General features: G+C 41.2%; 1 protein-coding gene across 2 annotated transcripts; it reads left to right on the forward strand.

Annotated features, from left to right (window-relative positions):
• Positions 1 to 577: 577 nt before the first annotated feature.
• On the forward strand, positions 578 to 16,853 carry PLP1 (proteolipid protein 1). Of its 2 annotated transcripts, none has more exons than XM_029930850.1 (7): positions 578 to 722; positions 9,254 to 9,440; positions 10,240 to 10,501; positions 11,599 to 11,767; positions 12,284 to 12,357; positions 13,519 to 13,584; positions 14,705 to 16,853. In XM_029930850.1, the coding sequence occupies exons 1-7, from the start codon at positions 719 to 721 to the stop codon at positions 14,774 to 14,776; spliced, it is 834 nt and encodes a 277-aa protein (XP_029786710.1). In that variant the 5' UTR covers positions 578 to 718; the 3' UTR covers positions 14,777 to 16,853. The 2 variants fall into 2 exon arrangements, with proteins under 2 accessions (XP_029786710.1, XP_029786711.1); XM_029930851.1 differs by having other exon boundaries at positions 10,240 to 10,396.
• The last annotated feature ends 319 nt before the right edge of the window (positions 16,854 to 17,172 follow it).

Here is a 17,172-nt window from a genome sequence, read left to right on the forward strand (position 1 = left end):
AGGATTTGGAAGAAGTTATTTTAAAAGACAAAATTTTCTTCTCTATTATGTTGCTTAGAGCTGGGTAGAGACAGGAACGCTTATTTGCTAAGGAGTTGGGTGGGGAGGGCAAAGGAAGACAGGGCCAAGAGCAGCTAGGAGTGATGGGTGCAGTTGGGGTAGAGTGGGAAGTACTCTGGGAATAACATCTAGGTTTCTGACCCTGACCTCCTGGCCACTGTTACACCTTCCATGGCTTCTGACACTTGTGCTGCAACATCCTACACCAAATAGACCCAAGCATCACTTGGAGGCTTCTAGGACCTCTTCTTTTTGTTCTAACCCTAAATCTCATTTGCAGATGTCTCTGCATCAAAGTGAAATTTCACACAGACAAGGCTTAGAGAAAAACAAAAAGACAGAAAATGAAAGAATTGGTAGTGAAAGGCAGAAAGAGAAGATGGAGCTCTTTGAGAAGGGAGTATCCCTGAGGAGGTGGGGACAAGGGGAGGAGAAGGGGAGGAGGAGAGGAGGAGGAAAGCGGGGCCTGTCTCTTTAAGGGGGTTGGCTGTCAATCAGAAAGCCCTTTTCATTGCAGGAGAAGAGGACAAAGATACTCAGAGAAAAAGTAAAGGACTGAAGTAGGAGACTGGAGAGACCAGGATCCTTCAAGCTGAACAAACTCAGCCGCAAAGCAGACTAGTCAGCCGGCTACAATTGGAGTCAGAGTTCCAAAGAAATGGGTGAGTTTCAAAACCTTTAGCATGAAAAATTCAAGCAGGAACAGAAATTTTCAAGACAATTTCCATGTCTAGGGTACGGGATTTCCAATGGTTTCAATGAATTGTGTTTTGGCACTTGTCTTTAATTCCTTAGCACTCAATTAGGTTAACTCCTTCTCTGCTGTACTGAGAATGGTGCTTTATTTGCCAAGGAACTCCAGCAGCATGTGGAGAGTACCACAGGTCCTTGGAGAGAGTGCCCAGAGTGTTGGATATGGTCATGTGTCCTCCTATCCCCTCACTTCCCTCTACCTTCTCTTTTCCCCAGTTCCCAAGCCCTGGTAATGGCTAGGTCAGCTGACATCCCTGGTTCTTCTCAGATGTATAAAATGACTGCTTGCTTGATATGAAATTTGGACCCTCTTTGGCATCAGAAGGAAATTGGGGAATTGAGCAAAATGGAACTCAGGCTTGGCTATGGCTAAGAAGGTCAATCTCAGGTTCAGGAAATGAAAATAAAGGCCTCAATGGATGTGGGTGGTGTGTGTATGTGTGTGTGTGTGTGTGTGTGTGTGTGTGCACGTGTACATATATGGGTGATCATATCTAACAAGTATCATAGACTTAGCCTTCCTGAGGGCATGATTCAGACTCTAAATCCCTCCTATGACAAGAAGTCTGCTGAAACTTTAGGGATCTTGCTGACTTGGTTGAGTACTAAGGGTTTCTCCAGGTCCTGTGAACAAAGAGAAAAGCTATCTGGTCTTTTGTAGTGTCTACTTAGAGCAAGGTGTACAGAGCATGAGGGTCTTTGTCCACACAGGATGTCACAGAGATGTGTAGACATTGCTCACATTTGGCAAAAGAAGAGTAACAGCTTGAATTAATCCCAAATGAAATGAGAATCAATTATTGTATGTATTCACCATCAAATGTAGTACTCAGAAGACTATAAAACATCCACAGAAAAAGGTTGCCTATTATATTAAGCTGGTATCAGCCTTTAGGTTGCTTCATCCTGAGAGAGATTTTTGAAGTATGTATTCAGCATGGATAATTAAGAGGGCAGAGCTAGAGTCAACACAACCAGGTTCGATTCCCAGATCTGCCACTTGTGAACTTCATAACCTTGGGTTGATCACTGTGAATTATCTCTTCATATTCTGGAAAATGGGAATAACAATAACTGCTTTGTCTACTTTCAGGGTTGTGAAAATCAAGTAATAATGGTGTGGATGTCCTTTGAAAATGGGCAGGCTCTATAACAATTGTAAATAATGATAATACCATTTATTATACAATAATGCATGTATAAGCTGACTCTTAACTCTTTCCAAAATGGTTTGGGCTTTCTTTGTGTATACTTTGTGCACTTGGGTAAGAATCATTTGATTAACTGAGTGTAGCCAGATGAGAAGTGAATGTTGGAGAAACTCAGTTCCTGCCCTTGGTAACATCAGGAACCCTTCCTAATGTCAGGGCAGCTGACTGGGTGGATTGTGAATTAAAAAATGGAGAGGGAGTAAAGAATGATGCTACATATTACTTCTTCAGAGGATGGAAGTCCTGAGGAAAAAGCAGGAACAAATGAGGTGACCACAGGGACAGTTTCCTATTATGGAGGCTGGATGATTTCCTCCAGGGGAAATTGCCACAGATAAGGGCAAAGTTGAGGTTGTATATTGGAACTCAGATCCTGGGGGTGGGCAATCATTGGGCCAGGTGCACATGATAGAGTAGCCATTGAATTTTCAATTATTCAATAGCAAAGTATTTCACGTACTTTAGAAACAATAGACCATCTCTAACATGGTACTGTATGTACTGCCACTACTTCTGACATGGAGTGCATTGCTGTTTAACAATTGTAGTAGACAAATTATATCATGGAATCTGCGATTTGAAGGAACTTTAGAATCTGCCTGAGCCAACTCTCAAGACAGGATCCCCTTCGATGACAGCCAATTAAATGTCCCTATGGCCTCTGTTTAATCACCTCTGGAAACAGAGAGCTCACTACCTCAACCAGATAGAATCCTGTAGGATGGGAAACAAAGAAGAGCACTGAATTCAGTACTGTCTACACACAAGGTTTATAGGGGAAATGACAGTTCATGAAACCTTTTCCCAACTTGGGAGGGGAATGTTACAAATGAGTCTTTGGGATAAAAATGGAATCAGAGCTGAAGGGCAGTAGCTGATTATTCTCTGCTTAGTACCACAATGCCATTTCTTAACAGCAAAACATCGGCTCCTACAAGCCTGTTGTCTGAGAACAGTGACTGTTACCCTGGTAACCAGACTGTGATGCTTCCTTCCAAAGGTGGCTCTTTGCTGAACAGTATAGTTTTCCTGGTGCAGACTAAGTGAGGGTAGCTCAGGCAAAAAAATGTGGAGGCAGAGAAGGGGTCCAGTTTTACAGAATTCCTGAAGACAAACTAAATCCCACCAGGATGGCAAGAATGCCATAAGAATGCCAAAAGCTAAAAAGAAACAAGATCCAAACCAGCACACTCACTGAATCTTCCTAGAGACACTGACTAAAATGATCATGGACAGCCTTCCCCACCCCCATTTCTCACCTGAGCCCTGCAGAACCAGAGGAGATCTTGGAGAGTTAGGCAGACTGAAAGGCCTGCTCTACTTGGAGGACCCTTTGCCCTGGTTCTGCACAATGAAATCCAGAAGTTTGCTCAACAGCCTGACAACTAGAACTACTCTTTCAAAATTATGTGAGTAGTGGTAAGGCCTGAGAATACCCTGGGAGATGGGTGGGAGGGGAAATATAGTGTCTAAACCCATCAAGGCCCTGGCACCCAGCCAATGACATCTTTTTACCTGTTGCCTTTTTGTGTATTATCTTGAAACCCTGAAAACCATAGTCAGAGTATAGTTCTTGGTCTTGAAAGAAAGCATCAGTAGAAATGCTATCCTTGCCTACAGAACTTCAGATCCAGAGAAGGTCAACTCAGGGCAGTGATAATGTCAGGAATGGTCACATAAATCTGGAAGGCAAACAGTGAAATTCCTTTTCTTTCCCACTGTTAGGGCCAACCTAGTGTCAAACTTACCTCAAAAGTTCTACAAGTACTAATTGTTTAATTCCTCCTTGGCTATTTGAAAATGGACCTAAGGGTGGTATCTCAGCTCTGCACTTGCCTCTGAACTCTCTGCTAGGCAGGGCTCTGGAAAAGAGTCAGTGGCATCCCAAGGAAGAGAACAGTGTTTCCCAGATCAGCTTTACACTGTAACCAAGGTGAGAGTAAAAAAATGGTGAGAGACTGACCTAAGGAATAAGGTATAGAAAATGTTATCTCTTAGCTTATTGCCAGGTACTTTTTCAACTCTGCATACCTGGGCAAGATAAGGACAATGTGTCAGGAACAGTGTAACAATCAAACAATCAAACTTCTATTCCAACCTCCATATGTTTGGGCATAAATTGTCACATGTGTGTGTGTGCATGTGTATGCATGCGTGCGTGTGTGTGTGTGTTTGGGGAGAAGTAGGGAGTATAGGAAACAAGTTGGCCCAAATGCCATTGCTATGGTAATAATAATATAATTTCTGTCCAAAGAAGAGGCTGAGATTCTTTTTTATTTAACTTTATCCATATAATTTGACTATCCAGCAGATTTATATTCCCATCCTTCAGTGGCTGCAGAGCTCCTTGGTGCTAAGTTCATATAGGGAAGATGAGATTATAGGCAGGGCTTTGTTTGACCAGGATAAGGCCAGAAGCAAAAGTCTTTGTCTCTGGCACCTCCTGATGATTGTTGTTTTACTCCTAGAACCCACCCACTGATCATCATCTATCCCCAGTACCAGTCACGGCTGCTCTAGTATCTTGGCCCTGTCAACTGTTATAGGCCCCGATCAAGGAGGCCTCTGTTCATGGAGAGATGTTAGGGGTGGGTTCTGGGAGGAGGGTAAAATTGTAGTGCAGATTAGAGACTTAGGGAGATGGGGCCAGTTTTTTGCTCCATGAGCCTGCCTGTTGTTTAGCTGTTGTATAGGATTCTTCTATCTCTCTCTCTTTGTCAGCTGGATTCAAGGGACAGGCTGAGAATTGTGCAAGGCACAATTGGTCTCTTTCTACCATCTCTTTTGATGAAAGCCCTTCCTCTCCTCCCTTTGATGAGTTCCCAGATTCACACTGAATTTACATCATGGAGTTGGTCCTTGAAGCATGCTCAGGGCATGGGAAAGGAGGGAGGGCTTGGGAGCTCTTAGCTTCTGCTTAAGGAGACAGCATCAGGATCAACACAGTCTCTTAGATGGACATGGATCTGGATAAGAGTAATAATGGTTCTGTTGATCTTTGTCAGATTCCTGTGAACATTGGTGAGAAGGGTTTGAAGTTCCATCGCAGATAGACTCATTTTGGAAGTTTATAGATAAATCTAGCCAACACTGAGTATTTACCCTCTGCTTACGTTTTGCCCAGAGGATTTGGTCATATACATTTTAACACTAGGTTATAGGTAGCTTTGATTTACAGACACAAGTTTGTTCTCTCCAACAAGACTGAAAGGTCATTGAAGAAAGGGACTGGGCTTTATAATTCCTTTTTGTTTCTCACAGTGCCTAGCTTACTGCAAATATGCTTAATAATTTTACTGAATCCACATCAAAAGAATGAAAGGAAAACACTGGGAAGGGTCCATTATTTTTCTCTATGACCTATCATCAGAGTCAGGCAGTTTAATCCAGTTGAGTTGCATTGGGTAATATTATTACTATACAGTTCTTTTATGCCAACTCTACCATGTGACAGTCTGCCTTTAGCCTGGAAACATGACCATGTCTTGAGAGAGCCAAAGAACTTCTCCAGAATCTCGTATAGACTTCCTAAGTCAAACTAATACCCTTTCAACCATGAAAGGTTCTGAAATGGAGAGCTTGTGGCTTCAGGCTACCATTCACACATACCCAAGGATATTTCTTGGGCTATAAAAAAATCAAAGTGAACCAGTGGACCTTTCTCATAATGTTTTGATTGTCAATTACTTTGATTAAGACACATTTTTTTTTGCATGTTCTGAGTTTTTCCCAGTTGGAATCCAAAAGTTAATTTTTTGCTTCACTTCTGTTCAACTAAAATGGCCCCAGAACCAACATTTCATTTTGATTACAAAGAGATGGACATATTACATGTGTATGCCAATATTGTTGAGCTATGTAGAGCTCTAGAGTGATAGATTTATCTGGGGCTATTTATTTCCAACTCCACATTAAAGACTCATTAAAACCTATGTCCCTCTTGACTCCTGCTTTGAATGGCAGTGGAGCAGAAAAGCGGTGCTAAATTAATTGCAGTCTAAGAGAATAGAGGAAAAACATATGTAAAAAGAAAGTGTATCAGCTGATGATCCAGAGTTGCTCCCAAGGCTTAGTCCTTTATCACTCAGTAAATATACTCCATATGACACTCTGGTTATTTGGATGATGATCAAGGGATTTGATTCATTAAAGAGGATTTTTCCTTATCTTTACAACCCTGGTGGGGACATTAGCTAAAATTTAGAGTGGATACCCTGTTTGGCTAGCAAGAGTTCAAGTTCCTTCATCCCTAATCACACCTGGACTGTTTAGCTCTTCCCAGGGTGAAAAAGCTGGGTGAGTGAGTGGCACAGGACGGTTACTTGCTAGGGTGGATGGCTGTCCTTACTCTGGGCTAAACAGTTCTGCTATTGTTCCCTGTGCCTGACCCCCTTCCCACCCCCAGGCCTGCAGTCCCCTGCAGAATACCAATGAGGCTCCTGAGATCTCAGGGAAAAACAAGACTTCTTTGTCCAGGAGAGCTACGGAGGGCTCTGGCCAAGCCCTGACCCTGTGCTGGGGAGAGAGGGAACAGTGAGGTCACTGACCTTCTCTTTCCCCTACCCGCAGGCTTCAGAGACCTTCTTTACTAGAAGAGTCTAAGAATTTCGGGGTGGGGAAGAGTTGAATAGACAGAGTAGAGAAGCATGTTTATTTCCAAGCTCCTTTCATTGACTTACAGTATGGATCTAGTATCTTAACCTGTTGAGAAAGAGGAAGATCAATTTCTCTAATGTTTCCTGAGAATGATCATCAATTTCATCTGCTGTGTTTTTCTTTCTGGTATATACATGCATGCATGTGCACATTTGCATGCATACATGTGTGTACATCCACATGCACTCACGTATACACACACACACACACACACACACACACATACACACACACACAGTGGGCCACATGTGATGAAGCACTCTTACCAAGCACTACTGCAAGGTTCATACTAAGTAAGCACTACCTCCATTTACAGCAGCACGGCTACAAATTGATTGCTTTTCCTAGAGTCCAAATTTTCTGAAAGTAGTTCTTCAGTTTTTGGATAAGGATGAAAATTCAGTTCTGCTGCAAATGTTAGCTACTTACCCTGCTTGCTTCTGAAGCTTCTAAACCTCATCTCTGGTGTCACATACCAGAGTCTTTGAGGATCAAGGAAGGGTTTTCATTTTAGGGGATGATAAGTAATCGAACTCACTCATTCTGTGGCTCTGAGAACAGAGACAAATGCTTTTTATCTCAACTTTCCCATCAGAGATAATTTGGACCTTCAAAATCTGTTCACATTGCATCAGCCATGCAAACCAACAGATGTTTAAGCACATAGGGCTTAAAAAAAGCTACTAGTATTAAGAGGGTTGGGCAAAGGACTCCCCTAGTCCTTGCTACCATGGTATAGACAAGTGAGCTTTGAATAAAAATTCAAAAGTAGAAATTAGTGCAGTTTGCTTTCTTTTTATAAGGAGTTCCAAAATGCTTTTTCAAAAGCAGCTTCTCAGCACATCAGCTGTACATTTGTATATAATCCACATATACATATGATATATACAAAATTATATATCATATATAGGTTATATGATATATGAATAGATTATAAAACCAGATAGCATACATATATATTTGGGATATGGCCAAGTGGCCAGAAGAAGCCATCCTTTCCTCATTTAGTCAGCCATCTACTTGACATTTGTTACGTTTTGCTCCATGTGACACTTAGACATGGAGCTAGTACTTGAGGCACAGCTGTTCTCAGAGCCTGTGACTTCTTGTGTGCCTTTCCTATTTCTCAGCAACATTGGCATGGGGCCTAGGGTAATAGGTCTTGGGATCTCAGGAACTCTTAGCACTTTGAGACACCTGTGTTCCCAGGCTTTGGTGTGTTTTTGTCATGCCAGAAAGATGTTTCATGCTTTTTTGACATTGTATAGTCTTTTTGCAGCTGTTTTGACAGAACTCCAGTGTAAGCCTGAGGGTGCAGACATTGGCCAACCTGCAATATAGAGGGACAAATCAGTCATGGGAGGTGTTCTAAAATCATTAAGCTTGCATTTTTATTACTGTGAATAATAGTCACCTTCCCTTTGGACTGCTCTCCATATAATATTCTAGATGATGAAGAAACAAGCATTCCATACAGCAAATATACACAGTATTCCAGAATATCCAGGAGCATACAAGTTCCAAAGTGTCTCCCACCTGGAATTCTTTCCAAGGCTCAAATCTTGTCTGACAATACCAATATCTCTGGCCTGCACCCATCCTTTCCTGGATCTGTTTGTTGCATTTATCCCCTGTAACCTTGACTGTCTGAAATTGTTTGTTGAAAATATTAGATCTACCTAGCTCATTATTCCTTAGTAAACAAAGGGCTTTCATATGGGACAGTCTATGTCTTTTATATTTTCATATCCCACATAACATGTAGCAATAATACTGGGCATATATTGAAAGTACTCCATAAGAGTTGATAAATGACTAAAACAAACAAATCAGAATGATAAGAAAGGAGAGGATGATTGCATAATCTCCCTACCATGCTATTTCAATGACTAATTGTTATTTTTTAAATTTTTAAATGTTTATTTAAACAGAGTTTATTTAAATAGAGACAGAACCAGAGTGTGAGTTGGGGAGGGGGAGAGAGAAAGGGATATACAGAATCTGAAGCAGGCTTCAGGATCCAAGCTGTTGGCACAGAGCCCAACACAGGGCTTGAACCATGAACCATGAGATCATGGCCTGGGCCAAAGTGAGATGCTTAATGAACTGAGTGATCCAGGCTCCCTTTCAATGACTAATTATCAAAAAAACACATACATTCTGGGAATTAAAAGTAAGGATTTATTTTCAAGGATAAACTGGGAGTTGCTGGAGGGGTTTTGGGTGGGGATGGGCATTAAGGAGGGCACTTGTGATCAGCACTGGGTGTTAGATGCAAGTGCTGAATCACTAAATTCAACTTCTGAAGTCATTATTACACTATATGTTAACTAACTTGGATGTAAATAACATTTAAAAATAAAAAAATAAAAAAATATAATACAACAAAGTAATGGTTTTGGGGTCAGTCTCACATTCCAGAAGCCTAAAGCTCAGACTCTTCTGTTTTGGATTGTCGGGTGACTACTCCATCTGTGCATGTGAGCACAGGGCTTGACTGGTCTGACAAAGAAGTATGAATGGCACAAGCTACTTACGGAACATACCTGACTTTCCCCCTCCTTCTTCCCCAGGCTTGTTAGAGTGCTGTGCAAGATGTCTTGTAGGGGCCCCCTTTGCTTCCTTGGTGGCCACTGGATTGTGTTTCTTTGGGGTGGCACTGTTCTGTGGCTGTGGACATGAAGCACTCACTGGCACAGAAAAGCTAATTGAGACCTATTTCTCCAAAAACTACCAGGACTATGAGTATCTCATCAATGTGTAAGTACCTATTATCCTACATGATATCTATTTCCCTCTCTCCCTGGAGACATACAGGACTCATCAGTACCTTAGTGATTAGTAGAGGATTAGTGTAGAGCCAGCCACGATTTCTGAGTCTTCCTTCTACTTGCAGATTTCACTTATGCCCCATCTAAGGTCCTGAAAGAGGGGGAAGTGCCAAATTCAGAAATGGGAGGTTTGTCTCTGGCCAGCCCACTTCTCATTGCCCCTCCACCCCCACTGCACTTCCTTCCTCCCATATGTTCTAACTTCTGCCCATAGGGTTAATATTGACTCAGTTGGAGCCTCTACAATGATAGGTATAGAGAACTCAGGGAAGGTCCAATGACTGGACAGATTGTGGCTGCTGCACTTGGTTTGACATACCATTTAAGTCTGCTCAGGCCCCTGTACTAAGACTTTCCTATTCCTAGAGCATGTTAGACCCCTGTTCCTTTATCCATCATCCTTTTGGTCTAGATCCTCTCTTCTTTCTCCTACTGAAGGAATATCCCTGAAGGGTCAGGCCAAGGAGAGTAGGGCCACAGTTTTTTAGGTCACAGGGTAAGCAAGGGGTGGGTGAAGAAGGGGTGGGTGCTACTGACCACGCTCTTTTTCTTTACTTCAATAAAGATAAGGTAGAGAGGTTGAGGAGGAACCTAGTGATTCTTCTAAAGAATCCCTAGTCTTGTTTAGGTGCCTACTCAAGTGTCCACCTCACTTTTGCAAGAAGAACCCTAACTGGGTCCTCAATTAATAAAATTTCCTGATATCTTTTGTCTATCTGTTAATGCAGGATCCATGCCTTCCAGTATGTCATCTATGGAACTGCCTCTTTCTTCTTCCTTTATGGGGCCCTCCTGCTGGCTGAGGGCTTCTATACCACCGGCGCAGTCAGGCAGATCTTTGGCGACTACAAGACCACCATCTGCGGCAAGGGCCTGAGCGCAACGGTAACAGGGGGCCAGAAGGGGAGGGGTTCCAGAGGCCAACATCAAGCTCATTCTTTGGAGCGGGTGTGTCATTGTTTGGGAAAATGGCTAGGACATCCCGACAAGGTGATCATCCTCAGGATTTTGTGGCAATAACAAGGGGTGGGGGACAATTGGGCGTGAGTCTGTGGCCTCATCCCCACCCAAGGTTGGGTCCTCTCTAAGGGCCTGGCTTTTGAGTGAGGAAGTGATGGCTACAGCGGAATGAAAAGGTCAGGAAGAACGTGGTGCCCAGCTGGCTTAGCTTCAACTTTCAAAAGTTCCCTAGAAAATTTCATCCAAAAAAAAAAAAAAAAAAGAAAGAAAAAGAAAGAAAAGGCATGAGTTTTGTGGACACTTCATACAATCAGACCATTTCTAAGACATCTGTTGGTACTCCCTTACTCTCCTCTTAGCAAGGACCACAACAAGATTAGATCTGACTGCCTAAGAGTCTAAAATGCTACTCATGGAATTGAGATACAGGTACTTGATCTGAGAGAGAGGGTGGATCATGGAAATTAAATAATTGACTCCAAGGTGGAATTCACAATATTCTGAGATTTTACTCTTTTGGAGGTCCCAGAGGACTAGCATAGATCTGCATTTTTAATGCTTCATCTTTCTCTGAGGGCTATCCATGCTTCTATTGAGGCACACATTGGTTTTCAGTCTCTAGAGTTAAGATCCTTTGGGGGTTGAAAATATACGGATTATGGTGATGTCTTTTGTGGCCAGCAGTTGGCTTAGAAAGGTTTTTGGATCTGGTATTTAAATCTCCTATTGGTTTTGCTCAATGACTAGGGACCAAAAGTCCTATGACAAGGAACATTTTCTAAGCTCAGCCTAAGGTGAGAAATGGCACGACTTTCTTTCAAGATCTGTTTTGATTTTTTTACACCTTATCTGCCCAAAAAATCTCCTGAAGCCTCTCTAACCCAGGGATCCTCCTCACTCCAGCTCCCACTCATTCCCCCTATCCTCCATCACACTTGGGGCTAGTTCTCTAGTAGATACTGCCAATGACATTTGGCAGAGGTGCTCTGCTTAACTAATTTAATTTGGTAAAAATCTCTGAAATCTAGTTTCGTATCTGGCACATGCCACTCCAGGATCGCCTAGTTTGTGTTTCAACATCTGCAGGCTGATGCGGATTTCTAACGACCCCATTTCAATTGTTTTAGTTTGTGGGCATCACCTATGCCCTGACTGTTGTGTGGCTCCTGGTGTTTGCCTGCTCTGCTGTGCCTGTGTACATTTACTTCAACACCTGGACCACCTGCCAGTCTATTGCCTTCCCCAGCAAGACCTCTGCCAGTATAGGAAGTCTCTGTGCTGATGCCAGAATGTATGGTAAGTTAGGGTATGGGTGCTTTGGCTTCTCTGCCCCCTATGAAAGCACTGTGTATTTGGTCCTTTACTTGGAATAATGAGGGTGGTAATTATAAGGGAAAATATTATGGATGCCTGGATCTTAGTTTTTTAATCCTTCTCCCCTGAAATAGACTTCTTCACTTGGAAGGGAACTTCTGTTGGAAGTGGTGGGAGTTTTCTTGGCTGTTCATGCTACTCTATCCTGGTTGACTGCTGTTCCCAATCCAGAAGCAGCATATTTCAATGACAAACACAAGATTACACAACTGTTCAGTACCACCTTCTCCTCTTCCTCCTCCTCCTCCTCCTCCTCCTCCTCCTCCTCCTCCTCCTTCCTTTTTGGCAAATCTTTACAAAAAGAAATCCTGATTGTTAGTAGAACCCAACTTTTCAGCCAGAATGTTTAAAGATAGAAGAAAGGCTCTGAAAGAAAATCTTCATGGAGCCCCACAACTCCACAAAACTCACACGGGTTGAGCTGTGTGTCTTACTCAGGTGTTCTCCCATGGAATGCTTTCCCTGGCAAGGTGTGTGGCTCCAACCTTCTGTCCATCTGCAAAACAGCTGAGGTGAGTGGGCCATTTGAGTTATTTTACAATGGAATTGGCTAGTACTATACAAATTTCTATTCACGCCCTTAATTTTAAAAACCACAATTTCTCTTTGCTGGATTTTGAGTGTGCTATTAAAACATCTATTTTCTGGGGTACCTGGGTGGCTCAGTCGGTTGAGTGTCCAACTTTGGCTTAGGTCATGATCTCACGGTTTGTGAGTTTGAGCCCCATGTTGGGCTCTGTGCTAACATCTCAGAGCCTGCTTTGGATTCTGTGTCTCCCTCTCCCACTCCTGCTCTGTGTCTCCAAAATAAATAAACATTAAGAAAATTTTTTTAAATCTATGTTCCTTAGAGCTGCATAGAAAGCCTTCCATTCCAAGACTTCTTTCATTAAAGGAGAAATTTGTAGCTTTGGGAAAAAATAGAGCTTAATGACAAAATCCCCAAATGAAAAATTTTATTCTTTTAGTTAAAAATCTTATCAAGAAAATGATTTGTGCATAGAAACACTCATAGGTTTTACAAAATACTTTCAGTATGGAGTCTCTCCATCTCTAATGAGAAGTAAAAACAAAAAGTACATTTGAAAGGGAAAAACACTGTATTGGGAATGGATACCATATACAAATGAAGCAGGAAAATAAAAGTAAATCCTGAGGAAGATGGCAGTAACTTTAAAAGTTCAAAACTGTTTTTTAATGTTTATTTATTATCGAGACAGGGAAACAGAGCATGAGTGGGGGAGGGGCAGAGAGAGGGGGAGACACAGAATCCGAAGCAGGCTCCAGGCTCTGAGCTGTCAGAACCCACTAACCGTGAGATCATGACTTGAGCTTGAGTCGGATGCTTAACTGACTGAGCCACCCAGGCGCCCCTAAAAGTTAAAAACTTTAAACTGTGACTTTAAATTTTGGGATCCTGGATATATCTGTAGGAAACCAGTTGATTAAAATATTTTATGAGTATTCTGTTCTCTGGGTGCTATGTGGCTAGGTGCTGTGATATATATTATAGAACAGGAGGCCTATACTCAAAGAAGTGACAATTTAGTTATGGATGCAGAATTAACACAGAGAAAGTTATTAATATATTCAGAAAGCTGCATTCATGATCTACAGCAGAGCATTACTTTGTGGTTGCAAGAAACTTTTCTCCTTTTTGTGTTTTCATGCAGTTCCAAATGACCTTCCACCTGTTTATTGCTGCATTTGTGGGAGCTGCAGCCACACTGGTTTCCCTGGTGAGTTGTCTGCATGATCTTGGCAAATAAATGGTTCTGGGATAGCTTGGGTACAGTTATGCTGAAAGGCAAAAAGATAGATTCCTAACCTTGAAATGATGGAGAGAAGCACCTGGAAAGAGACAACAAAGTATAGACTATGAACTTCTACTTTGGGTTAGCAAGGTGGGAAAACTTCAGAAATTAGACAGGAACAAGCAAAATGGTGTGAGAAGACAGAAGCTAAGAGATTAATAGTCAGAAATGATAATATTTAGCATATATAGAGCAGGTAATATTGTCAAGTAGTTTTCAATCATAAATTGCAGTTAATTCTCAACATACCCTGGTCAGATGAGTGACAAGAACATTGAGACATTGCTAAACATGATTTTCTAGAGCCTGGAATTTTTTATGCTTTAAATATGAATCCACCCTGGGCACGTTCCAAAGGATTTAGTTACTCTCCTGAAAACACTGGGAGGACCTTCTAACATTATTAGAACTGTCATTACTATAATGTGATTCTATGCTCCAGGTCCTGCTGATGGTGTTACAGTGCAGTGTCAATGGAGTGCATTCATTGTTCAGATTAAAAACCTAGGGCACTGAAGGGTGAGGAATTTAACTGTAGTCATTAAATAAGTAGTGAATGTTCAAGGATAAGCTCGAAGAGCACTGGGCTCCTACTGCTGAGGCTTTTATACAAATTTGAGTTGTTCCTCACTCTGTAAAGTAGATTGGCACATTAAACAGGGAGGGTTGTGCTGCATGTTGTGGCTGTGTGTCTGCAGCAAGCAGCCTTGACTCCAGGTCACTCAGACATGTGGATAGCATGAGGGCAGGGCCCATGCATTGTTCACTTTCTTGAGCAAAACCCAGTGACAGGCAGAACATATGTCTGGAATAAATCCTTGTTGAGTTGATTCTCTGGGCCTGAGGAATAGAAAAGGATGTCTTAGAGAGGACTTCTAGTCAAGTTTGTAGGACAAAAGCCTGAGATATGCTGCTTTTCACAGATCAGGGGTTTTTCCTTTATTTAACTGATTTTATTTCTATCCTTCTTCATTTCCAAAAAGCTTTACAGGAGGGAGAGCTTTCTTTTCTACTCTCACTCATATTTTCTCTTGTGTTCCTACAGCTCACCTTCATGATTGCTGCCACTTACAACTTTGCCGTCCTTAAACTCATGGGTCGAGGCACCAAGTTCTGATCCCCTGTAGAAGTTTCCCTTTCGCTAATAGCCAGGCTCTAACCACACAGCCTACAGTGCTGCGTCTCCCATGTTAACTCTTTGCCTTTGCCACTGACTGGCTCTCTTCTTACTTGACAAGTGTAACAAGAAAGGAGGGTCTTGTGGTGATTAATGTCTCTCTGTGGACTCTCCCCTCTTATGTACCTCTTTTAGTCATTTTGCTTCACAGCTGGTTCCTGCTAGAAATGGGAAATGCTTCAGACGGTGACTCCCCAACTGCAACTTACAAAGAAATGGAGGCTCTAATTCAATTCAATTCAATTCAATTCAATTCAATTCAAGCATCTCCTGAGGACCAGGAAGTGTTTTCTTCTCAAAGGGCACTTCTACCGATGGAAACAAAGTTGAAAGAAATACTCATGTAGAGAGAAGGGATATACCTGGTTCCCTTTGACATCTATCAGGGCCAAATATATTTTCCTTTGTGTACAAAACAAAGAACCCACTTCTGTCTCCCTATTACCATTGAAGATAGAAGAAGAAGAAAAAAGAATGCCAACAAAACAATAACAGCATTTTCCCAAATCTGCCGACAAAACAATAAGAGCATTTGCCCAAATCTACCTATTGCAGCTGGGAAAAGGGGGTCAAAGCAAGGATCTTTCACCCATAGAAAGAGAGCACTGACCCTGATGACGATAGACTATTTAAGCCCTAACTCAGCCAACCTTACTTATAGCATAAGGGAGTGTAATATCTATGTAGACCAAGGAGGCACTTGGCCTTACATCTTATTAGAGAAGAGAGGCAGGGTGTTGTCAGCATCTTCTCACTCCCTTCTTGATAATAACTACCATGACAACCCTATGGTTTCCAAGGAGCTGAGAACAGAGAGAAACTAGCTCATATGAAATAAAAAGACTGGCCTAAGGAACAGCAGTTGTTAGTGGCTAACAGTGTAAACTGAGCTAGACCTCTGGTAGACACGGGATAGATAACTCTTCAGATAGTGTGTCTTTTTTTCTGTTGATTAGTTGTATACTCTGGCCTCTGTCATATCTTCACAATGGTGCTCTTTTCATGGGATATTATTCATTCAGTCATAGAAGATGATTTGAAGATCTTGATTTGTTTCAGAATGATGCATATTTCACATTTTCCAATTTGTTTATCACTTGTTTGGTGTTGTACCAGAAAGGTCTAGAAAATTATTCTTTGATTATGATTCTTTAACAAATGACCATTGAACATTAAACATTGCAAATACTATTTAAAATTGGCTAGTCCCATGCATCTACTAGATTTTCTCCAAATTATCTGCTCTTGGCAGAAAGAGATTTGGTGAATTTGAACCTCAATTTGAATAACTTATATGATTGTTTTTTTAGGCTAGTGGGGGATGATTTGATTTAGCAGTGTTACTTTGGTGTGTAAAGACTTAGGTTTGACATACAGGTTATTTTCCAGGTATAAATCACATAACCAAATGCCTTAACCATCAGCCACCATGGAAACGGAAGTATGGAAAGAGTTTGAAACTTGAGTAACTGACATGTTTCAGGCTTCTCTTTCTGTGTTTGTTAATTTTGGGTTAAAAAAGAAAAAGCAGAGTGATCTTTATCAAAAGAAAGATTTTATGGATATTATTGTAGGTGGCTCTTTTGTCTTACAGAGCTATTTTTTCCCCAGACCAAAGTGGTTTCAACAATGTTTAAGGAGGTATAAGATGTTTACAAAAATATTCTTAATATTTGTCTTAAGACCAGTATACAAGATAAGCTTCCAGGCTGAATAGAGGGAGAAGATGGAAAAGGTTCTGTAAGAAACCAATCAAGATCAAGGAAAGTGAAGTAATTATATCTTGTGTTTTGTTTTGATTCAATAACGTAATAAATAACCAACCCTTTCCTGAAAACCTCTCATGCATACATACACACATATACACACATGAAGAGAGTTACCTGAAAGTGTTTCCTTCATTTCTGATATGGAATTTCAATTTAACACACATAAAGGATAAACTTTTAGGAACTTATCTTACAAAATGTATTTTATAAAATTAAAGAAAAATAAAATTAAGAATGTTCTCAGTCAAGCATCGTGTCCTTTGAATGAATTATTTTGTTTGACCCCACAATAGAAACTCAAATAATTAGACCTTTATTGTGCTGTGTTCAGGAAGCTCATTTATTTTCAGGTCATCTAAGTCATGCTCACACTTTTCTGAAATATAGAATAGATTAATCACTACTATTTTTTATAGCTTGAAACAGAGTCAAAGTAAATTACCCAAATAAACCCAGTAAGCACATATCTAAGTGTGGACTAGAACTTGGGTGGGCTTTTTTGATTTTTGGTGTTTTTTTTTTATTGTTGTTTTTGTTGAACTTAGGTCTTAATATGTGAGAACTTAT

This window comes from Suricata suricatta, chromosome X (genome assembly GCF_006229205.1).
Source record: "Suricata suricatta isolate VVHF042 chromosome X, meerkat_22Aug2017_6uvM2_HiC, whole genome shotgun sequence".
NCBI lineage: Eukaryota > Metazoa > Chordata > Mammalia > Carnivora > Herpestidae > Suricata > Suricata suricatta.

Bases quoted from the DNA above. Each gene is read 5' to 3' on its own strand.
- PLP1 (XM_029930850.1), top strand. The intron at 11,768-12,283 runs GTAAGTTAGGGT...TGTCTTACTCAG, and splicing joins TGCTGATGCCAGAATGTATG to GTGTTCTCCCATGGAATGCT. The intron at 12,358-13,518 runs GTGAGTGGGCCA...GTTTTCATGCAG, and splicing joins CCATCTGCAAAACAGCTGAG to TTCCAAATGACCTTCCACCT.